At 44.7% G+C, this 25176-nt stretch overlaps 1 protein-coding gene across 1 annotated transcript; it reads left to right on the top strand.

Moving 5' to 3' along the window:
• The first annotated feature begins 84 nt into the window (after positions 1 to 84).
• Positions 85 to 23551, top strand: FBLL1 (fibrillarin like rRNA 2'-O-methyltransferase 1). The gene is made up of 6 exons (XM_027084350.1): positions 85 to 1176; positions 5353 to 5504; positions 10546 to 12330; positions 15615 to 15728; positions 16385 to 16461; positions 21826 to 23551. The coding sequence occupies exon 6, from the start codon at positions 22425 to 22427 to the stop codon at positions 23433 to 23435; it is 1011 nt and encodes a 336-aa protein (XP_026940151.1). The 5' UTR covers positions 85 to 1176; positions 5353 to 5504; positions 10546 to 12330; positions 15615 to 15728; positions 16385 to 16461; positions 21826 to 22424; the 3' UTR covers positions 23436 to 23551.
• Positions 23552 to 25176: the final 1625 nt, after the last annotated feature.

The raw sequence follows: 25176 nt of genomic DNA, 5'->3' as shown, positions 1-25176 counted from the left end.
AAGAAAAATACTTTCACTAATTTTAATTAAATAAGGAATCCCATTTATTGAGCCCTACTATAGTCCCCAAGAACACAACCTTCATTACCATTTATTCTGAAAAAACAAATGCTTAATAAACATGAATGGTATTGCACCATGCTGTTTCCAAGGGTCTCCAAGCTCAAAGGAGCCTTAGGTATGATCTTAATGAGTTATGACAATAACTACCATTTACGACTGGTATGCACAGAGCCCATGTCCACAGAATAAAGGATAAATTGAGAATAAATATCTAACTAAAGCGAATAGCAATGAGAAGACAAATTATTAAAAAGAAGCCAAGTAGAAGTTCTGGAGTTGAAAAGTATAACTGAAATGAAAGATTTGCTAGAGGGGCCCAACAGCAGATTTGAGCAGATAGATGAAAGAACTTAATAGATAGGCCAAATTGAAATTATACAGTCTGAGAAAGAATTATATTAATGCTTAGAATGAAATTTTTAAAAAATGAACAGAGCCTAAGAGATGACCTACAGGGCACCATCAAAAGTACCAACATATGTATAATGGGAGTCCCAGATGAGAGGAGAGAAAGAAGCGTAAAATATTTGAAGAAATAATAGCTAAAAATTTCTCAGATTTGATGAAAAACGTTAATCTAAAAAAAAAAACAAAAAAACGTTAATCTACATATAGAAAGAAGCTTAATAAACTCCAAATGGGATAAACTCAGAGATCCTTTTTGAAATATGTAAACTGTTGAAAGACAGACAAATTGGAAATCTTGAAAGCAAGAGAGAAGCTACTCAAATCACATGCAAGGGATCCTCAATAGCAGCAGTCCCCAATTTCAGCAACAATTTTTCCACAGACGGGGGGTGGAGGGTAATGGTTCAGGCGGTAATGCAAGCGATGGGGAGCAATAGATGAAGCTTTGCTCGCTTGCCAGCTGCTCACCTCCTGCCGTGTGGCCCGGTTCCTAACGTTCAGTTATTTCGCCTTCATCAGTTGTCTTTGTCACTGAGAGAACCGCTAAGGAATGAAAGAGTTTAAACCCTTTACTTCGGACCACACTCAGCCTGTCTGCATCCCTCTGATTCAACCACCAAGGGAGGAGGGAGGCGTCCTGGGGCTGCTGCTCCCCACTGACACCCACCCTGTCTAGCATGCTTTTGGTCTCCAGGATTTTACCAGGTTTGTTCTTTTTAATTCTCAACATTTGGGGTAGAGGTGGACGGTATGAAGCCCCAATTTCCCATTGTGTTTGTAGACAGTTTCAACTGAAGCAATCAGAAACTAGGACTAAAACTTTCTATAAATGAGAAAATTCCCCCAAAGAAGCACTTTAAAGATACCTCTGAGAAAAGTTACGGAGCAGAAGTCACTGAGTAATATAAACACACACACACACAAACACACACTCAAATAAAAAGCAAAAGAAAATGCAATAATTAAGTGCCAGTCTTCTCCTTGGTCCACAGCCCAGGGGTTGGGGACACCTCTTAGTAGGATTGACAACTACAGAAAACATAGGAAGTGGGGGATGGAGCTATATAGGAACAAAGATTTTGTACACTGTTGATATGAAGTTGTTACAAACGAAAGTTGTCTAAACTAGGTTGTTACAAACTAAATTTAGATGTTACTTATTATCCCCAGGGCAATCACTAAGAAAGTAACTTAAAAATATAAGGTAAAAGAAATTACAAGGGAAATGTTTAGAAATACCTATTCCTTTTTAAGTTGAATAATATCTATGGTATGTATATACCATATTTTCCTGGTCCGTTTGTCTGTTGATGGGCACTCGGGTTGCGTCCATGTTTTAGCTATTATGAATAATGCTGCTAATGATCATGAGTGTTCAAGTTTTCTTCAGGACCCTGCTTTCAATTCTTTTGCGTATATGCTCAGGGGCAGAATAGCTGGATCAAATGGTAATTATTTTTAATTGTTCAAGGAACTGCCGCGTTTCCCACGGAAGCTGTACCATTTTACATTCCCAGCAGCAGTGCACAAGGGTTACAATTTCTCCATCCTCGTCAACACTCTTTTTGATAGTAGCCATTCTGTTGGGTGTGAGGTGGTGTCTCAGTTGTGCTTTGCATTTCCCTAATTAGTTAACATTTTGAAGGCAGAAGGAAGAAAATAATAAAAGACTAGAGTGGAGATGTATGAAATAGAGAATAGGAAAACAATGGAGAAAATCAAACCAAAATTTGGCTCTTTGAAAAGATCAATAAATTTGACAAACGAAACGTCTATAGCTAGACTGACGAGAGCTCAAATTACTAAAATCAGGAATGAAAGTGGGGATATTACTACTAACCTTACAGAATAAAATGTAAGAGACGACTATGTACAGTTGCATGCCAAAAAATTTAGACAACTTAGATGAAATTTTAAAAATTCTTAGAAACACACAAACTACCAAAGCTGATTGAAGAAGAAATAGAAAATCTGAATAGGCCTCAAACAAGTAAAGAGATTGAATCAGTTATACCAAAAAAATTCCAATAAGGAAAACTCCAGGACCAGATGGCTTCTCTGGTGAATTCTACCAAACCTTTAAAGGAGAATTAATATCAATTCTTCTCAAAGTCTTCCAAAAAAGAAAGGAATCACTGCCTAACTCATTCTGTGAGGCCATTATTACCCTGATACCAAAACCAAAGACATCACAAGATAAGAAAAGCATAGATCAACATTCCACATGTATATAGATGAAAACATCAAAAGTACTAGCAAATCAAATTTAACAATATTAAAACAATTAATACATCATGAGCAAATGAGAGGCTCCAATCAAGATGGCGGAGCAGTAGGATGTGGAACTCCCCTCCTCCCAAAAATACATCTACAAATGGAACAATTCTTATAGAACACCTACTGAACACCAGCAGAAGTCCTAAAACACCTGAAAGGATGAGAAATATCTCCACATAACTGGGTAGGATGAAAGGGAGGAAAAAAAGGGACAGGACCTGCACCGCTGGGAGGGAGCTGAAGAAAGGAAAGATTCCCACACCCTGGGAAGCCCCTCACCTGCGGGGAGATCAGCTGGGACAGAAAAGGAGCTTCAGAGGCTCAGAGGAGGGCACGGCAACTGGTTTGTGGCAGGCAGAACAGAGAGACTACACAGACGGTCCGAGCCACCGCCCTGTACCCCCAGCCTAACGCACATCCGCTGGTACAGGTGGGGGCTGGGTGCTGAAACATGGGGTTTAGAGGACAAACCTGGGGAGAGGACTGGTGTTGGCTGCTCGGAGACAGACTGAAGGAGCTGGAGTGTGGTACGGCCACAACCAGGGCTAGAAGCCAGGCCCACCATAGAAACGAAGCACCGTTGTTAAGTGGTGCACGAACCGGGGAGGGGGTGCTGCCGTTACAGCCTCTTTCTCCATGTGCTAGCCCCTGCCCACGCAGGCTCCGGGAGAGCACGCCCCAGCCACCCCACCTCGGCCAGCTCCCACCTGGGCAGTCTTGCAGGCCCCAGATGCCACCTAGACAGGCTCCGAGGCCAACCGCAGCCTCAGGAGCAGACACCAGCAGTTTGCCCGCATTCAGAGGTAGGGCCAAAAGCACAGCTGAGCCCCAGGGGCCACACAACTTAGGAAGCAGGGCTGAAAATTCAGTGCCTGTGGGACATCCGAACAGACAGCGGGTGCTCCCACGGCTGGGACGGGTCTGGCCTTAATAGCTGTGGGCTTTGTGGGTGCATGCACGCAGGGACTGGGCCGTGCCAGGGTCTAAGCTACCTCTATAGCTCCCACAGCAGGTCCAGGTGTGGGACTTGTGCTGTCCTGGGACCTGACTTCAGTGGCTCTGTGCTGGTGTCCTTGAGACACCTGGGTGGATGGCCGGCATACCCATGGTTGACGCAGGGCCAAGGGCAGTGCCAAACCAGTGTACTTTGTGATCCCGGACAATGGGTGAAAGGTGACACATCAGAGCACACTCACCAGTGAACAGCTCCAGCAGAGGAATACTCAGTGGCTCCCCTCCCAGTGGGAGTGCTCCAGTCCCACCTACCTCACACCACAGCTCAGTAATGCAGCTCAGAAACAGATCTGGGGACGTCTACTCCAACATCTAGGTAGCAGACCCTGCCCCTGACAGGGCAGTGACAAAGAGCAAAGAGGAGGCCCCACTCAACATCCAGTGCAGGCTCTGGCCACCACACCACCAGTCACACCTTCTATCAAGGGGATAATGGCCAGCATACACTGAGGAAAGTGGTGGCAGCCATCCATACTAAAAACAGCCCCTGCACCACAAATGTTAAACCCACGTAGGCTACAAAGGGACGCTCCCACATTAGTATAGCCCTCCAGGACCACAGTAGATAACTGTTTTTCCTAAACTCAGAGCAAGAGAAATATAAGTAAAATGAAGAAGCAGAGGAACCATTGCCAATTAAAAGATCAAGAGAATTCCCCTGAAACAACAAACAATGAAACAGACCTCTTCAGTCTAATAGACAAAAAGGAGATAATGAAAATACTGAAGGAATTAAGAAAGGCTATTGGCAGAAATGCAGATTACTGTAAAAAGGACCTAGAAACTAGGAGGAACCAAGAAAAAATAGTTCATCATGAGCAAATGAGACTTACCCAGGAATGTAAGGATGGTTCAACATTTGAAAATAAATCCAAGTAATACATCATATTAATCAATTAATTAAATAGCAGCACTATTTACAAGAGTCAAGACATGGAAACAGCCTAAGTGTCCATCAACAGATGAATAGATAGAGAAGATATGGCAAATATATATACAATGCAGTATTACTCAGCCATAAAAAAAAGAGTGAAATAATGCCATTTGGAGCAACATGAATGGACCTAGAGATTATCATACTAAGTGAAGTAAGCCAGACAGAGAAAGACAAATATCATATGATATTACTTATATGTGGAATCTAAAAAAAGGATACAAATGAGCTTATTTACAAAACAGAAATAGACTCACAGGTACAGAAAACAAACTTATGGTTACCAAAGGGAAGGAGAGGGGAAGGAAAACTTAGGAGTTTGGGATTAAAATATACACACTACTGTATATAAAATAGATAACCAACAAGAACCTACAGTATAGCACAGAGAACGCTACTCAATATCTTGTAACAATCTATAATGGAAGAGAGTGTAAAAAAAAAGAATATATATATTTTTATATATGTATAACTGAATCACTTTACACCAGAAACTAACAATTGTAAATCAACTATATTTCAATAAATTTTTAAATCAAATTTAAAAATTTTATTTAATATGTATTGTTGATTGATTAACGTGAAAACTCACAGACGACAGCACTATAACTCATGCCTGAACAAAGCTTATGTAACACACTTATTTTCTTTCAAAGGCACATCATAGCCTTCTTGGACAATTTTAAACAGCAAGATCACCAACAAAAAGCACAAAAGTGTCACTAAATAGGCCGCGAAAAGGACCATTTTTTTACAGTATGTGAACTGAAACAAGATGGCAGAACAGCACCTTGTTCAACCTAAGCTGGTAACGTGTTCATTGGGTGACTCAAATTTTTCACTGCTCTGTGCATAGCCATGAATGATTGCAAACACTCTACGAGTATCAATTTGGGGGTTACAAATAAATGTTAGCAAGCTGATAAACTCACAAATATGGAATCCATGAATAGGGAGAACAAACTGTTATCTTGCTGGTGACTTGATTTTCTCTCATCCTGTAATGTCTTTTTTTTTTTAGAACTTTTATTTATTTATTTTTATAAATTTATTTATTTTATTTTATTTTTGGGTGTATTGGGTCTTCATTGCTGTGCGGGCTTTCTGTAGCTGCAGCAAGCGGGGGCTATTCTTCATTGTGGTGTGCGGGCTTCTCATTGCGGTGGCTTCTCTTGTTGTGGAGCACGGGCTCTAGTCTCACAGGCTTCAGTAGTTGTGGCGTGCAGGCTCAGTAGTTGTGACTCATGGGCTCTAGAGTGCAGGCTCAACAGTTGTGGCACATGGGCTTAATTTGTCCGCGGCATGTGGGATCTTCCCGGACCAGGGCTCGAACACATGTCCCGTGCGTTGGCAGGCGGATTCTCAACCACTGTGCCACCAGGGAAGCCTCTGTAATGTCTTTAAATACTGTATTATCTCCAATGAGCCCGTGCAGCCCTAAATTTCCCAAACACATACACTACTGTATTTTATTTATTTTATTTTTATTTATTTTTGTTTTTGTTTTTGGCTGCATTGGGTCTTTGTCACTGTGTGCGGGCTTTCTCTAGTTGCAGCGAGTGGGAACTACTCTTCCTTGTGGTGCGTGGGCTTCTCATTGTGGTGGCTTCTCTTTGTTGCGGAACATGGGCTCTAGGCACGCGGGCTTCAGTAGTTATGGCTCACGGGCTCTAGAGCACAGGCTCAGTAGTTGTGGTGCACGGGCTTAGTTGCTCCACGGCATGTGCTCCACGGCATGTGGGATCCCTTCCTGGACCAGGGATCGAACCCGTGTCCCCTGCAGTGGCAGGCAGATTCTTAACCATTGCACCACCAGGGAAGTTCCTACACGACTTTAAGAAAGGGAATTGGGGGGGTGGTGGTCCAGTGGCTGGGACTTGGCTTGAACAAAGATCCCACAAGCTGCACAGTGTGGCCAAAAATAAAAAAGGGGGTGGGGGAATGGAAATGCTGCTGGGTGACCAGCTCATAGTTTCTGCTCTGTGTGGCAATCATTCCTTTTATGTTGTTTAGTGTTAGTTTGCTACTGCTGTTATAACAAATTTCCACTAACTTGGTGGCTTGAAATAATAGAAATTTATTCTTTCACAATTCTGGAGGCCAGAAGTCCAAAATCAGTATCACTGGGACAAAATCAAGGTATTATTGCCTCTTCCAGCTTCCAATGGCTGACAACATTACTTGACTTGGCCACATCATTCCAATTTCTGCCCCTGTGATCACATCACTTTCTCTTCTGTGATATCCCCTTCTGCCTGTAAAGTTACATATGATTGCCTTCAGGGTCCACCCAAATAATTCAGGATAATCTCCTCATATCAAGATCCTTAAGTGCATATGCAGAGACTCTTTTCCCATATAAGGTAACATTTACAGGTTTGAGGAATTAGGATCTGATATTTTTTAGGAACATTTTTCACCTACCACACCTAGTCTTGTCTGTCCATGTGCTTTGTGGGCAGCAAGCTCTTACTCAGAGTCCTGTGAGACTTCCGGGCTTGCACCTGAGGGTTTACAATCCAGCTGAGCCTGGGTAGAGTGACACAGCTCTAAAGAGGCCAGAGAAGTTACCAGGAGCCAAGAAACTGGTCTGTTTCCAGCTCTGCTGTGTACCTTGGACAAAGGGCCCATGCTTACCAAGCCTTGGGTTCCTTATTTCTGAATGCTCTTCTACACCAGGACAGCTCAGAGCTGCTGCAGATGAACTTGCAAATTGTAGCCCCCTCCTTAGTGAAAGACAGTTTAAGGGAAGTGATTTTGCCTCATTTCTCTGCTTTGGCTGAGTCCACTCAAGCATAGCCAACCAACATCAACAGATCACCTACTCCCTACCAGGCTTCCTTCTAGGCCCAGGATAACACAGTACCTCAGACATCAAGGAGCCCCCAGCTAAAATGGGGGTAAAAGGGGGGCATGGCATGGGTAAAGGTACCAGGAAGCCCCAGGGTGAGAAGCCTCAATTATATCTCACAGTATTCAGGCTCACTCATTATAGGAATGTTTTTAAGAAACAGATTAGATATGAATAAAGTTAGTGAGTTGCGTTACTTTAAAAGGTCTCAGGGGGCTTCCCTGGTGGTGCAGTGGTTGAGAGTCCGCCTGCCGATGCAGGGGGCACGGGTTCGTGCCCCGGTCCGGGAGGATCCCACGTGCCGCGGAGCGGCTGGGCCCATGGGCCATGGCCGCTGGGCCTGCGCGTCCGGAGCCTGTGCTCCACAGCGGGAGGGGCCACAATAGTGAGAGGCCTGCATACCACACACAAAAAAATGTCTCAGGCTCTAATCATGAAGTCTAGGGTGCAGTTGAAGTACTCCCCAACCTACTTTTCTTCAGAATAGGTCAGAATAAGAAGAATTTTTCACTTTAGAAAGGAGCAGGACTTCCCTGGTGGCGCACTGGTTAAGACTCCACCTACCAATGCAGGGGACACAAGTTCGATCCCTGGTCCTGGAAGATCCCACATGCTGCAGAGCAACTAAGCCCATGCACCACAACTACTGAGCCTGTGCTCTAGAGCCCGTGAGCCACAACTACTGAGCCTGCATGCCACAACTACTGAAGCCTATGTGCCTAGAGCCTGTGCTCTGCAACGAGAAGCCACTGCAATGAGAGCCTATGCATTGCAACAAAGAGTAGCCCCCACTCGCTGCAAATAAAGAAAGCCCACGCGCAGCAACGAAGACCCAACGCAGCTAAATAAATAAATAATAAAATAAAATAAAAACTATAAAAGAAAAAAAAAAACTATAAAAGAAAGGAGCTAAGAGCCTCCGGTGTGGTGGTATGAAATGGGACAGATGCATCCACGGAAACTAGAGGCTTGAAGGGGGATATATGGGACAAATTTCATACAGCTAACCTAGTTGGGAGCCAAAGGTTACCATAGACAAACATTTTTATAATTATCAGAAAATTTGAGTTGCTTCTAGTTTGTCAAGGGAGGGAGGTTTGGGGTATTAAAAAGGCCATCCAGCATTTCTCCCTGTATTCTGCAAGGGAAGGGGAAGGGCAGACCCCACCCCAGGGAATTCTTCACTGAACATAGAGGTTAGATGGGCAACAGGGACCTCAGTGGACTGAGAGGCTACCATGCTACAAGGAGTGTCAGGCCAAGTCTCTTGTGTTGGTGTCTGACTGAGACAGGAGTCCAGAAATTCTGTGTGAGTGCCCTTTGCCGACTGGGTACAGAGGGGCTTGTCCTAGACCACCCTCTAGGAGACCCTTGTTTGGTTAGGATTGCTACCCTTTGAAGGGAGGCACTGATCCACTGGTCCTTTCCTTCCCAACTGGCCCTTTCAACATTATTTCTACCTTTCCCAGTGAGCTCTAGCTGTAATTATGAAACTAACTTTAATAAATTTAGTCCCGTAATAGAAATAAATTGTGTTTGTCAAAACCCATAGAGGGTATAACACCAAGAGTGAGACCAGATAGAAACTATGGACTTTGGGTGATGATGACGTGTCAACGAAAGTTCATCATGGGAACAATGTAACACTGGTGTGGGACATCTATACTGGGGGAGCCTGTGGGAGGGGGGCTCAGGGTATATGGGAACTCTGTACTTCCTGCTCAAATTTGTTGTGAACCTAAAACTGCTCTAAAAAATAGTCTTTTTTCTTGAGGAACTGTATGAGGGCTCTTTGCTCACCTTGACCTCCTTGAATCCCTAGACCAGCATAATCGCCTTCGTTTGTTTTGAATAGAGTATTTGCCAAATATTAAGGGCAAACTCAGTAGAGAGTTGGAGTCAACCATTCAAGAAATTTCCAACTTTCGAGAGTGTCTTTTTTTTTTTTCCCAAATAAATAGTTAGTTGGCTTTTAATTGGAAAAACAGAGGCTCAGTATTGCATCCTATTTGAACCCTATTTGGTGTTTCCTGACTAGGCCTCTCCCCTAGACAGTGTATCAGAGAAAAAAAATGGAACCTATTTTTCTGAAGCTGGAATGTAAATTAATTTTCTGTTATTATCCTCCTCACACTCCCTTCATTCCTATGGATATCCAAATGGTTTTAATCAAAATTAGATTCAGAGGCAATATTACAGTTATTCTTTTTAAAAATAATGTTTTTCCCCCTTGCCACAGAACTGACTTTATTTTTATTTATTTACTTATTTGGCCACATGACATGGCTTGCAGGATCCTAGTTCTCTAACCAAGGACCGAACCTGTGCCTCCTGCAGTGAAAGCATAGAGTCTTAACCACTGGACTGCCAGGGAACTCCCACCACAGAACTAACTTCAGAAACTGAATTAAGAAGAAAAATAAAACAAAAGTTACAAGTAATCCAAATGCCCATTTATAAATACTGCAGTGTTTTGTTCCTTTTGTGTACAAACACACGCATGTGTGTACATACATAATGGGAAAGGGTCATATTTTAACTAGATTTTTTTTTCAGTTAATATGGACATTGGTCCATGGCTTTGCATATTCTTTCAAAACATCAGTTTTAGGACTCCCCTGGTGGCACAGTGGTTAAGACTCCGTGCTCCCAATTCAGGGGGCCTGGGTTCGATCCCTAGTCAGGGAACTAGATCCCACATGCATGCCGCAACTAAGAGTTCGCATGCCACAACTAAGGAGCCGGCGAGCCTCAACTAAGGAGCCCACGAGCTGTGACTAAGGAGCGCACCTGCTGCAACTAAGACCCATAGCAAACAAATAAATAGTAAAATAAATAAAATTTTAAAAAATAAAAGATAATTGGAGAATATTAGAAACAGTTAAAAAAAACATCAGGTTTAGTAGCAAATTATATTCCATTTTATGGATATACTACAATTTAAATCAATCTTGTATTGTTGAACACAGAGCTTATTTCTTAACTTATGCTTTTTCAGGTGATACTGCAGTGAAGACTCCTGGGTATAAATCTTGGCACAGATCCATGATCATTCTCCTTCTAGTAAACACCAAGAGGTGGAATTGTGGAGTCAGAAGGTACATGCCTGGTAAAGACTTCAGCACAATTAACAAATGGCTTGATAGGGAGGGAAGCACGTCACAGTCCCAGCAGCAATGCATGAAAACTCCATGTCCTAAATCCTTGTCAATATTGGATATTGAGTTTGACAGGTTTGGCAACACTAGCTTAGTACTGAGAAAATTAATCAGCCTGAAATCACTGCACCCTAACTCTGTGTTAAAACACAGAGAAGTATATGTCCTGGTTCTGAAGGAATTCACAGAATATGGGCCAGGTTTTTCCTGGCTGAACCACTTACTTCCCTGCTGTTTGGCTCTGGAAGAGTTATTGACCCTCTTTGCCTTAACCTTGCCTGCCAGCCGTGAGGATGAGTATCTGGACTGAATTTATCATATTCTCATTTACATTTGTATTATAAGTAATATATAAATGAGAATATATATATGTTCTTATTTAGCCTCCCCAACTAGACACAAATATATATATATATAAACTAATAACTATAATATATATACAGTTAATATATACAGGGTTCAAAAGCGGTTGTCACTGCCAGTGCTATTACTACTACTGATTATAATAATCATTGAGATGGCTCTGGGTAGACACTTAACAAATGTTAATTACCACTTACAAGCTGTTTAACTTGGCTTAGAAAAGTTACGCCCTCTCTCCAATCATTAGCTTCCCCATCTGTTCAACGGAACTAAAAATACCCATTTCCTAGGATTACTGTGAGGATTATAGGAAATGAAACCATCAGCTCAGTACCAGGAATATAGAAGGAAGTTTTCTTCCTTTAGGAATATTTTAGAAACCGACTTCAGAAAAATAATGCATAATGCCTGATAATAAACAACTCAGTTTCTTTTGTGAAGAACTCTAAGATCAGGGGCTGAATCAGCAAGAGCTGGTGAAACTACATCTTTACCCTTTATCCTCCTTTCTGGAAAAATTATTCTTTCCAAACATCAACTCTTTTGGCCTGATGTTCAGGTGCCTGTCACTGGGTTTGCCTGGCTGACGGCAAAAAATCATAGGAAGGCTGAGGTGCCAATCTAGGAGACCGAAATAAGAGTAGGGATTAGGTGGAGAAGAAGGAAATTCTTTCTCCCTATGTTCTTGCTTAGTTAATACCTAATGGCTTTTTAAGGGGTTGCAAGTATAGTTTAATAAAGATGTGCCAATATCTAGCAGCAAAGGCACTCTGCCAACATCATAAGCCCCTCTGCACCTGCTCTGGCATAATAACTTTGATAAGAACTACTCATTACTGAGCACCTACTGTAAGACTCTATAATCCTTCCAACAACCTGATTATTCCAATGAAGACATAGCTATTCAGAAGAGATAACAATTCAGAGCCAGGACTGGGACTCATGTCTGTTTGCCTTGAAGTACATGTTTTTCCTTGTGTACTTTCTCTCTCTTCCTCTAGTACTTTTCAGATTCCTGCCTTTTCCTTCTAGCCCACCCGGATTTCAGGCCAGCCTTTGTACCCATACCAGGTGCATCACCGATCCCCATGGCTTTAAGATCTCCTGTTCCCATGGCCCTGCACCTGGCGGACTGAGAGGGATGCCAGCTGCTCTTTCTTTGCAGGGCACAGAGCTCTGAGTAGCACACCAAGATGTGCAGGAAACTGCAAGCTGAGAACCCTTACATATTTCTGAGTCTCTGAGTCATTGAAGAAAAAGAGGTACTTCAGTGAAGAGGGCTCAGCCTTACTAGGAAGTATAAAGGAAATATTAAAGGCACTGTGTTTTTAAATAGTATACTTAGCAAACTTGAATATTTTTGGCTAAAGCAATTTCATATTGTGACCAAGGGAACTGAGTGAGTTCAATTAAGGTACTATGAAGAGACAGGAGCATTGCATACAGACCAATGTTTTAACAGTTAAGATTATTTTTTATCTTTGACCTAAAGGAGACAAGTATACTCAATAGGGAAAAGATAGTCTCTCAATAAACAGTGCTGGGAAAGCTGGATATTCACATGCAAAAGAATGAAATTGGACCCCTATCTTACGTGACTTACAAAAATTAACTCAAAGTGGATTAAAGACTTAAATGTAAGATCAGAAACCATAAAACTCCTAGAAGAAAACATAGGGGAAAATCTGCTTGACACTGGGCTTGGCAATAATTATTTTTTTAGATATGACACCAAAAGCACAAGCAACAAAAGTGAAAATAAACAAGTGAGACTATATCAAACTGAAAATTTTGTGTATAGTCAAGAAGCAATCAATGATATGAAAAGGCAACCTATGTAATGACAGAAAATATTTGTAAACTACATATCTGATAGGGGGTTGATATCCAAAATATATAGGGAACTCATACAACTCAACAGCCAAAAAAAAAAAAAAAAAAAATCCCACCCAAATAATCCAATTAAAAAATGGGCAGGAAAAAAACAAAAAAAGGGCAGGGACTTCCGTGGTGGTGCAGTGGTTAAGACTCTGCACTCCCAATGCAGGGGGCCTGGGTTCAATCCCTGGTCATGGAACTAGATCCCACATGCATGCTGCAACTAAGAGTTCGAATGCCACAACTAAGGAGCTCATGTGCCACAACCAAGGAGCCAGATAGCCACAACTAAGGAGCCTGGGAGCTGCAACTAAGGAGCATGCCTGCCACAACTAAGACCCAGTGCAACCAACCAAATAAATAAATTTTTTTTAAATGGGCAAAGGGTCGGAATAGATGAATAGACATTTTTCCAAAAGATATTCACATGGCCAACAGGTACCTGAAAAGGTGCACAGCATGACTAATCGTCAGGAAAATGCATTTCAAAACTAAAATGAGATATCACCTCACACTTGTTAGAATAGCTATTACCAGAAAAGACAAGAGCTAAGTGCTGGTGAATATGTGGAAAATAGGGGACTCTTGCTCACTGTTGATGGGAATGTAAATTGGTGAAGCCACTATGGAAAACAGTATGGCAATTCCTCAAAAAATTAAAAATAGAACAACTATATCATCCAACAGTTCTACTTTTGGATATATACCTGAAGAAAATGAAATCACTATCTTTGAAACTGAGCAGGACCCTACCGGGTCTTCCTGGGGAAAGACACCCAACCTGTGTCCTCCATCTCTTATTTTAAAAAAAACTTTAGCCTCCTAGGCCTTCCAAAGAGCAAATATAATCAGAAATACAGAAACAAAGGAAAGCAATCAAGCAAGACAAAATAATAATAGTTTAACCATAAAACAAAGTCAATGACCTTTAATTCCTCCTCAGAGGCTATAGATAATATCCTGATCCAAATCTTTGAGTTGTTTTTCAGATATTAAAACCCCCACAAGATGGAAGAAGTTGACTGCATGCTGACCACTAGCATGTAGCCCCCAGATGAGCTGGAGCGTGAAGATTGATAATGCTGACCTCTGTGACCTCATCTGGTTGCCTCACCACCCACCAATAAGAAAATTGTGTGTGAGCTGATCACATACTCCACAACACTTTCCCTCACTTTGTCTTTTAAAACCCTTCCCTAGGGACTTCCCTGGCAGTTCAGTGGTTAAGACTCCGTGCTTCCATTGCAGGGGGCACGAGTTTGATCCCTGGTCAGGGATCTAAGATCCCACATGCTGTGTGATACGGGAAAGAAAGGAAGAGAGAGAGAGAAAGAAAGAAAGGGAAAGAAAGAGAAAGGAAGAAAGGAAGGAAGGAAGAAAGAAAGAAAGAAAAAGCCATTTCCTAAAAGCCATCAGGGAGTTCAGGTTTTCCAAGCATTAGCTGCTTGTTCTCCTTGCTTGTTACCCTGCAATAAATGTTGTACTTTTCTTCACCAAAACCCCGTGTCAGTAGATTGGCTTTGCTGCAGGCAAATAGACCCAAGTTTGGTTTGGTAATGTCTTGAAGAGATATCTGCACATCCACATTCATTAGAGCATTATTTACATTAGCAAAGACATGGGAACTAAGTGTTCATCAATGGATGAATGGATAAAGAAGTTATACACACAAGTGCATGCGCACATGCATGCACACGCACACACACACACACGCACACACACAGAATGGAGTATTGTTCAGCCATTAAAAAGGAACTCCTGGGCTTCCCTGGTGGCACAGTGGTTGAGAGTCCACCTGCCGAGGCAGGGGACGCAGGTTTGTACCCTGGTCCAGGAAGATCCCACATGCCGTAGAGTGGCTGGGCCCATGAGCCATGGCCACTGAGCCTGCACATCCGGAGCCTGTGCTCCACAATGGGAGAGGCCACAACAGTGAGAGGCCCGCATACTGCAAAAAAAAAAAAAAAAAAAAAAGGAACTCCTGGTTGCCATATGATCCAGCAATCCCACTCCTAGGCATCTATCTGGACAAAATTATAATTCGAAAAGATACATGTATCCCAACGTTCACTGGGACACTATTTACAATAACCAAGACATGGAAACAACCTAAATGTCCACCAGCAGATGAATGGATAAAGAAGATGTGGTACATATATACAATGGAATACTATTCAGCCATAAAGAAGAATGAAATACTGCCATTTACAGCAACATGGATGGACCCAGAGATCATCATACTAAGTGAAGGAAGTCAGAAAAAGGATGACAAATACCATATGATATCACTTATATGTGGAATCTAAAATATGACACAAATGAACCTAACTATGAAACAGAAACAGATTCACAGACATAGAGAACAAACTTGTGGTTGCCAAGGGGGAGCGGGGAGGGGAAAGAGAAGGATTGGGAGTTTGAGGTTAGCAGATGCAACTATTACATATAGAATGGATAAACAACAAGGTTCTACTATATAGCACAGGGAACTATATTCAATATCCTCTGATAAACCATAGTGGAAAAGAATATATATATGTGTATAACTGAATCACTTTGCTGTATAGCAGAAATTAACACAACATTGTAAATTAACTATACTTCAATAAAATAAATTTTAAAAAAGAGAGAGAGAGATGCCAGAGACGTTACTTTCTCTCCCTACCAGGTGAGGTCACAGTGAGAAGGTGGCCATGTACAAGCCAGAAAGGGACAGCTATCACCAGAAACCGACCATCGATCATGCTAGCATCCTGATCTTGAACTTCCATCCTCCAGAACTGTAAGAAATAAATTTCTGTTTCTCTGGAAGACCCCTGCAGCCATCTAAGCTTTTTGAGGATTTACTAAGTGTCAGTCAGTAATTCTACAGGGTAAAATGGAGTGAGAGTCTGAGCCACCCCCAAGAAGAAGTACCACACCCAGTGAGGTAGTGGGCAAATGTCAATGGAATCCCAATTAAGGGACTTGAACTATTCTCCAAGGCCCAGATATTAGAAAAGGAGAGACAGTTCTCTTTTTTACTTAACGTGCCATATTAGACATGTGATTGAGAACGGATTATTACTCTGGGCTTTAGTCATGTGTTAGTAAAAAGGTATTCTATTTTGTCTTGAGGAATAAATTGAAATATATGCACACTGAACAGTAAATTTTATCTCTGATGTTTATGTAGGTATACTGATCCAGGTGTGCCAGACAGACATTATGCAGTAGATACCTGTGACAAAAACATTTACTGTTCACCGATGATCCCACCCACATTTCCCAGCTGCCTTTCAGTTAGACAGGGCATGTGACTAGTCCCGGCCAATGGGTTGTGAGTAGAAATGACTGTGTCAAACCCTAGGCCACAACAGAGAAAAAGGAAAGTGAGTTCTCCATGCCCTTTCTTCCCGCATGGCAACAATGGGAGCCCTCTTGTTTCTCATGTTACAGCCACAAGATGTTGGTGTGTGAGCCGTGCAGTGTCTATGTGGAGCGAACCTCCCACAGATCTTCAATGGACATTAAATGTAAGCAAGTGGGAGACGTAGTTGTATTAATCCATTGAGATTTGAGGGTTGTAATATGTTACTGCATCATAGCCCAGTCCATCTTGACCAAATACAACTGTGGCTGTCACTAGGGGTAGAGAGGCAAATCCCTGGAGTCACCTTTGGAAGTAGACCACGGCTTATAGAAAACAGGTTGGGGAAGCCTCTTCAGGAGTGAACGTTTAAATGCTAATTAGACTGGGGATGAGGTTGCACAGCCTTCCAGCTGGTTTTACCTAAATCATGACTAGTCACTCCTTAGGCAATTTTCTGGAACGGTATATGAGAGTAACAGAGAAAAGTTTCATATATCTTGTGAAGTCTATGGGTAGGACTGATGTACTCCATGTCACTACTAAAGCCCGGTCACAGATATAATTATGAACATCATAGGAGGGCATACATTATGGAATAATAAGTCAATTGTAAGCAAAAGTTGAAGTGACCATAGTTGTTCTTATTGGCTGTCAGACAGAAGTGTCTGGATCACAATGCCAACTTATCCCTTTAAGAAACTTCTTGAGCAGATGAGACACACTGCTAAAGAATCTTTGAAAATGAGACAGATTTTAATGTTGTAAGTGACCCCAGATGAAAATTTGAGTGGCAGAGGTTTTTTTTGACACCTCAATCTCCTTATGATGCCAATATTTGGCATGAGTCCCTGCCTTGGTTGCATTCTGGGGTCATGCACAGGAGAGGGGGAACATGTTCCACTGGACTGAAAGTCTAGTTGGTGATGGGTGCTCCCAGGCTAGAGCATCCCAACAGAGAGCCGGTAGCAAATGGCTATGCAAGGTAGGAATCAAAGGCGGGAGACAGAAAAGGTCTCTGTGGGAGTCATCAAACGTCGTGCTGGGAAAGGTTGCCTCTGATCAGAAACAAGATGTGCAAACTTGGTTTGTACTGATTCCAAAGCTGTCAACAGCAATGAGGCCGTGGGAAAAAGCCTGAGAAAGCTGCCTTTGGCTTGCGGACCTGGACGGAGAGGGTTGTTGGAAGCCTTAGCAGATTATTGCAGAGGACATCAGTAATGTGAAGAAAGTGATGGGCCACTAGGGGCAGGGGTGGGAAGATATCTGGAGAAACTGTCACTGCTAGAGCGTGGTGGAGGCTGCTTCCAGCCCTGGTATGAAATCTAGTGCGTAGGGCGGGCCACCAAAACCTGGGGAAGTAGGCACCCCCCAGCAAGGTGGCACACTCCTACTGCTAGTTTACAGTAGTTACTCCTGCAGAACAATTCTAAATTCATGAAGGTATTGCTCATTATGTTTAGAATTTGTAATCACCAGCCATCCCTCCCAATGGATTCCATTTAATGGAATCACAGGGGAAGGCATGAATTGCTTGAGAGGATCAGCTCTGAAATGAGCAGCAAGTGCACTGGAAAGGCCACAGTTGTCCACTTAAAACAGAGGCTGTGAACAAGGGCCTCAGAGGTACTGGTATCATGGTGAAGGAGAATTAACGACAACATAACAGAAAGTGATAAGAAAAAGGTCAAAATGTGTCAGTAGGTGTGCCCTCTAAGACTTATACGTAGAGTGGCAAACAGGATTATCTAAACTATTTAAGGTAAAGTCTGGCGGATCTCTTGCTGTTGGATTCTGATCTCCTTCAATAGCCTGGTGGCATAGTGGAGAGGGTTCATTGTGGAGGATTGGGCTTTAGTAACCTGAATAAAATCAAAAAAGGAATAAGGTATTCAAATGTAACTTCAGACCTCCATGATACTGTGCACCAGAGGGAAAAATATTAATGCTTATTGATGAGAGTTTTGTACTGCGAAGTTAAATACTACCTGTAATACAGGTAGTATTAGTATATTTATAGTATGACTTTATTACCTGATGTAATAAGCCTTATGAGTCATGTACTTTTTCCAAGTTCTGTTTGCACAACAAAGTTCGGGCTGTATTTGAGATGTAGTGGCCAACTAAAGCAGGCACTATTGATGCCCTATCTAATATCCCCTAGACTCACCTCTGAGTTCACCTGCAGCTGTGGTAAAGAGCTTCCAGCGTGATTGCAGCTCCCCATTCCAAGTGCCTGCTTCTCTGCCTGAGAGCTGTCTGAAGCATCAGCGGAATTTGCTGAGCCACACACAGGAGCAACTCAAAGGATAAGACAGTTAATGTTCCAGAAACAGGGTTTCCCTGGTGGCGCAGTGGTTAAGAATCCACCTGCCAATGCAGGGGACACGGGTTCAATCCCTGGTCCAGGAAAAGGAACTAAGCCCATGAGCCACAACTGCTGAGCCCACGTGCCACGGCTACTGAAGCCCGCGCACCTAGAGGCCATGCTCTGCAACAAGAGAAGCCAACGCAGTGAGAAGCCCGTGCACTGCAACGAAGAGTAGCCTCCGCTCGCTGCAACTAGAGAAAGCTCACATGCAGCAACAAAGACCCAACACAGCCAAAAATAAATAAATAAACATTTGAAGAAAAAAAAAAGTTCCAGAAACAATTCCTGATGGCTGGGGAAGGGAGAATGCTGGATTACTGCTCCAGCCTCCCAGCCTGCAGTGGAACAATTCTGAGATGCCCTCTACACAGTTTCTCAGAGAGTAATCAGAACAATTAAGCCCTGGGACTTCCCTGGTGGCACAGTGGATAAGACTCCGTGCTCCCAGTGCAGGGGGCCCCAGGTTCGATCCCTGATCAGGGAACAAGATCCCACATGCATGCCGCAACTAAGAGTTTGCATGCCACAAATAAGGAGCCTGCACGCCACAACTAAGGAGCCCATGTGCCGCAACTAAGGAGCCCGCCTGCTGCAAGTAACACCCTGTGCAACCAAATAAATTATAAAAAGAACAATTGAGCCCTAATCATGCACTGTGCTAATCTGCTCATTAATGCACTGTTTCTTAGCCTTTCTACCTCCCCTGTCTCATTTTCCCCACACCCACATGTGCTTCCTAGGATCACCTGGACCCAAGTCCCTGTATCAGGGTCTGTATTAGTCAGGTTTCTCCTGAGAAATAGAACCAGTAGGATAGATAGATCAATCTATTTCTCTATATCCATATGTATAACTCCACGTCTATAGCTATATACCTATATCTGCATCCACATCTATATCTATGTATCTATACACAAAGATTATAAGGAAATGGCTCACATGATTATGGAGGCTAGCAAGTCTAAAATCTGCAGAGCAAATGTTGCAGTTCAAGGACAAAAGCAGGCAGGCTGCTACAGACCCAGGAAGAGTCAATACGCCAGTGCAATGGCTGTCGGGCAGGAGAATTCTCTATTACTCAGGGGAAAGTCAACGTTTTGTTATATTCAGGACTTCAGCTGAATGGATGAGGCCCACCCACATTATAGAGGGCAATCTGCTTTACTCAGTCTACTAGCTTATATGTTAATTTTACCCCAAAATACCCTCACAAAATACTCAGGATAACATTTAACCAAATATCTGGGCATCCCGTGGTCCAGTCTAGTTGACACACAAAATTAACCATTACAGGGTCCGATTTGGGGGCAATCCAAACCAAGGCACCAAGCATAGCTCATCAATCTGGAGAAGCACCCCTTGTAACGAGAGTAGAAACCTCTAAGGAGAGCGTTTTATGTGGACCATACACCTCAGGAACCATACGCGCACTCTCTGACCCCTTGTCCACGTGCCAACACATAGGCTCTGGCACACATTAAGGAGGCATTTTGGCCAGAAGGGAAAACCAGACCTGGTGTTGCTGTCCATGAATTTGAGACAGAAAGACTCCTGGTCCAGGATGGAATGAAAGCTTTGCTGTGTGGACTCTGCCTGACATTTGCCCTAATATTCAGTTACATTTTGTCCCTCTCTGGACCAGGCACTTAGTCCCACTAATAGGGAGGTCCACCGATTGCTTACACCACCTACCTACACCATCTTGCGTTGCTCCTGGTTGAGCCCAAAGCAAGCGCCAGTAGCTTAACCGGCCCCCATTGGTGTTGCTGTCCGTGGTCCTGACAGAAGGAGCAAGCCTCTGCGTTGACACCTGTTTTGCTGTCCATGGTGCTACCTAATAATTTTTTTTTAAATAAATTTATTTTATTTTATTTATTTATTTTTGTCTGCGTTGGGTCTTCATTGCTGTGCATGGGTTTTCTCTAGTTGCGGTGAGTGGGGGCTACTCTTCACTGTGGTGCGCCTGCTTCTCATTGCAGTGGCTTCTCTTGCTGCAGAGCATGGGCTCTAGGTGTGTGGGCTTCAGTAGTTGTGGCACCCAGGCTCAGTAGTTGTGGCTCACGGGCTCTACAGCGCAGGCTCAGTAGTTGTGGCGCACAGGCTTTGTTGTTTCATGGCAATGTGGGATCTTCCCAGACCAGGGCTCGAACCCATGTCCCCTGCAGTGACAGGTGGATTCTTAACCACTGCGCCACCAGGGAAGTCCAGTGATTCTTTTTTTATGCTCAGGAAGACGCTGCATATTGAAAGAGCAGGTTTTTGAAATGTAGACTAGAATTCAATGACAAACATGAGATTTTGGCTCTTGCTGATGTGTGTTATAGGATTTAGTGCTCTGGTGTATGTGTCCCCATTCAAACTGAAGATTCAATATTTTCTTGCTGCCCCATATTCCCAGAACAGGTTCTAGGATTTAGCACAGTTGATGGAAAAGAGCAGAGCTAAATAGAGAGCAACCAGGGCTGAAGGTTGCAGGCTATTAACCACATCAGGGGAATCACTGTCCTTTGGAAACCCCTGGCTTGGAATTTTCCTCTTTTTTATTTCCTATGTCCAACCTCGCAGAAAGTCTTGTGGATTCTATCTTCTAAGTAGCTCTTAGATTAGGCTACTTCACCTCACCTCTGCCAACACTTCCGACAATGATGATCATCACCACTACTACCATCACTACCTTCATTCTTCTAATTACCATTATTTCTGGCTGGGATCATCCCTTTAGGATAAAAATTTCAAAGTGGAATAACTAAGTGGAAGTATAGGTACGTTGTTTAAGGGTTTGATAGAATATCTGTACCAAGGTGCATTTCCACCAACCTTGTAAAAGAGGGCCAGAGACACTTTCAGGTGGCAAAAGATCTATCAGCAATACACTTCAGTTAAAGATTGACCAAAAGAAATACATTAAAAAACTAAACAGGGAGTTCTCTGGTGGTCTAGCGGTTAGAATTCGGCACTTTCACTGGCGTGACCTGGGTTCAATCCCTGGCGGGGAAACTGAGGTCCTGCAAGCCAAAATTAATCAATTCATCAATCAATTAAGTAAGTAAAAAACATAAAGAAAAAAGCTAATGCTTACAGAGCACTTAGCATGTACCATGGCTGGGCAAGTGTATGTGGTGCTTTAAAACAAACCTTTGTGGTATGTTCTGTTTTCAGATGGAATAATGAGACACAGGTAAAGAAACTTGTCCAAGTTCAGACAAGACCCTCGGAGAAGGTCAGGTAAGCTTTCTGAGACCACACAGCAAGCGAGTGGCGCAGCAAGTACTGAAAGCGATGTTTGTCTCTCCCTCTCCTGCCAAGAAGAACTGCCAGGGGTCCCTGAGAAAGCAGAACATGGGGAAGAGGGAAGGAAGAAGGCTGCGTCTGCGCGCCTGCTGGGAAGCGGGGGCTTCCGGAGCTGCAGGGTCGCTATAGCGGGTGTGATGCAATCACGCCCGTCGCTGCGTCAAAGGGCGGCTCCCGGGATACGGGGACTGCAGTAGAGGTGGTCCCCACCGCCGCCCACCTCGCCTCTGCCGCCCACCGCGGCTAACCCGGCAGGCAACCGCTGCCGCTAACCTTCGTCCAGAGTCAGGACCACCGCCCCGGAGCCACCAGCGACCCCGACAACATCTCTCAGCCACCGGCGACTCTGACAACCGCCCCCAGGTACCGGTGGTCCCTGACAACCACTCCGAGCCACCGGTAACCCCTGACAACCGCCGCCAGCCCCCACCCCGCCCCCCCCCCCCCACCGGCGCCCGGGGTGCGCCATGAAGTCGGCGGTGAGCGCGCGCGGTGGGGTGTCTGGCGGCCGCGGAGGTGGCTGCTGGGGCGGGGGGCGAGGAGGCGGAGGAGGAGGCGGGGGCAAAGGAGGAGGCGGGGGCAAAGGACCGGGAGGCGATGGCGGCGGCCAGGGGGGCAAGGGCGGCTTCGGAGCGCGGACGCGCGGCTTCGGAGGCGGCAGGGGCAGGGGGCGCGGTGGTGGAGACGGCAGGGACCGCGGAGGCGGCGGGCAGCGGCGTGGCGTGGCCAAGAGCAAGAACCGCCGCAGGAAGGGCGTCACCACGGTATCCGTGGAACCGCACCGGCACGAGGGGGTCTTTATCTACCGCGGGGCGGAGGACGCTCTGGTCACACTGAATATGGTGCCCGGCCAGTCGGTGTACGGCGAGCGGCGGGTCACGGTGACCGAGGGCGGCGTGAAACAGGAGTACCGCACGTGGAACCCCTTCCGCTCCAAGCTGGCCGCGGCCATACTGGGCGGGGTCGACCAGATTCACATCAAGCCCAAGTCCAAAGTGCTCTACCTGGGTGCCGCCTCGGGGACCACCGTCTCCCACGTCTCCGACATCATCGGCCCTGATGGCCTAGTCTACGCGGTCGAGTTCTCCCACCGCGCCGGCCGCGATCTGGTCAACGTGGCCAAGAAGAGAACCAACGTCATCCCAGTCCTCGAAGACGCCCGGCACCCCCTCAAGTACCGCATGCTCATCGGGATGGTGGACGTGATCTTTGCCGACGTGGCCCAGCCAGACCAGTCCCGCATCGTGGCTCTGAATGCCCACACCTTCCTGCGCAACGGGGGCCACTTCCTCATTTCCATCAAGGCCAATTGCATCGACTCCACCGCCTCTGCTGAGGCGGTGTTTGCTTCTGAGGTGAGGAAGTTGCAGCAGGAGAATTTGAAGCCTCAAGAGCAGCTGACCCTGGAGCCCTATGAGAGGGACCACGCTGTGGTCGTCGGGGTCTATCGGCCCCTTCCCAAGAGCGCCAACAAGTAGCAACCCAGCTCGGGCTGTCCTTGAGATAATGCTTAAGACTGTGCTATGTTCAGTGTTACTATATGTGTGTTTTCTTTGTGCACCGCTTTTCTATTAAATGGCATAAAGAAACAGTACCCAGGTGTATCAGTGAGGCCAGACCCAGTTATCCCCAAATCTCCAAATCCCCCAAACTCTAAAATAGCCAAGATAACAGGTGATAGGGGTCTATCAAGGATCAGCCTGGGGACTGCTTACTCCAATCACTCAGGGTCCTGACTCTTCAGGGCCCCTCTTCACTCGTCACAGGGGCAGGGGAAGAGAGCTGGGAAAATAATGAGCTTATAAAATCCCCTTTGGAACTGAGGGGACACTTCTTACACACTGACCATGTCATGTGACCAAGCCTGGCTCCAGGGAGTAGCATTGGATATTGACGGACAGTAGTATAGTCTAACACACCCAATGTGTCTGACTCCAAGCCAGAGTCCTAACCATAATATATATTTAGTACTTTACTCTTCAAGGAAGCCCTTGTGCATTCCCTAGTATGTGTAATCAGCACACCAGCCCCAAGATGGCTTTGTTACCATTACCCTTTTACAGGGGAAGCCACAGAGCTTCTGAAGGTAAACTGGTTGCACAGCCAGTAGGGAGGTAGAACTTAACTGCCAGTCTTTGCGCCTCTAAATTCATTGCCATTTCCTGTACACTAATGGGATCTTACCTCTCCCCGACATGGCCCACGCTAAACAGACCACAAGTCCTAACACAAGGACACACACACAGAGCAGGGCCCTCTGGCTTCTCTGTGTCCTTTCTCTGCCTCCCTGTACCACCCTTTTCTTAGATTTCAAAATAACAAAACAAGGCAGGGAGGATGTGAGTCCACCTCAAAAAGTATTCCCAGGGCTTCCCTGGTGGCGCAGTGGTTGAGAGTCCGCCTGTCGATGCAGGGGACACGGGTTCATGCCCCGGTCCGGGAAGATCCCACATGCCGCGGAGCGGCTGGGTCCGTGAGCCATGGCCGCTGAGCCTGAGCGTCCAGAGCCTGTGCTCCGCAACGGGAGAGGAGGCAACAGTGAGAGGCCTGCGTACCGAAAAAAAAAAAAAAAAAAGTATTCCCACCACAAGGCATAACACACCCAAAGTGGCATCACCAAGTGTCTCAGAAATAACCAGGAAAATGACTCCCAGAAAGTGTGTCTCTGAAGGGCATTTCCTGCAGGCCCTGAATCCCAGTCCATTCAATTCTGGCTCTCAAAAGCAGTCCAAAGGGAGCAGGAGAGAGAACAATCCCAGGAGGGCTGGCAATGTTCCAAAACCAAGACTCAAAAAGGCCTTTCATTTATTCATTCACTCATCCACTCAGGAAATCCCCATTGCCAATTGCCAACGTCATCGACATTGCATCCAGGAATGATTGCTCCCTAATCCGTCATTTGGAGAGTGGGTCTACCTTCCTGAAGATGTGCTTGGATAGAGGTTATGGTTAATTTGTGTTTTCTGAGGGCATACTTCCTTCATACAGTAAGAAGATAAATCAGATTTCGAAAGGGCAGCCTCCCCTCCCCTTCCCACAATGCACACACAAAAGCTATTCCATACAATGCAGGGGGAGAACTACAGTTCAGATTTGCTGGCCAGACTGACTCAGGAAGAAGAGGGTGAATGGAGTAAATGTCTGCAAAATCCCGAACCAGGCATTTCCACAAACAAAGTGAGATCTTCATTAAAACCCTGCAAAGCGAGGATCATTATT

This window comes from Aethalodelphis obliquidens, unplaced genomic scaffold (assembly GCF_003676395.1).
Source record: "Aethalodelphis obliquidens isolate GAN/ISIS:26980383/991018 unplaced genomic scaffold, ASM367639v1 scaffold52, whole genome shotgun sequence".
In the NCBI taxonomy this organism is placed as follows: Eukaryota; Metazoa; Chordata; class Mammalia; order Artiodactyla; family Delphinidae; genus Aethalodelphis; species Aethalodelphis obliquidens.
This window is presented reverse-complemented; position numbering and strand designations above follow the sequence as displayed.

Bases quoted from the DNA above. Each gene is read 5' to 3' on its own strand.
- FBLL1 (XM_027084350.1), top strand. From the start codon at position 22,425: ATGAAGTCGGCGGTGAGCGCGCGCGGTGGGGTGTCTGGCGGCCGCGGA.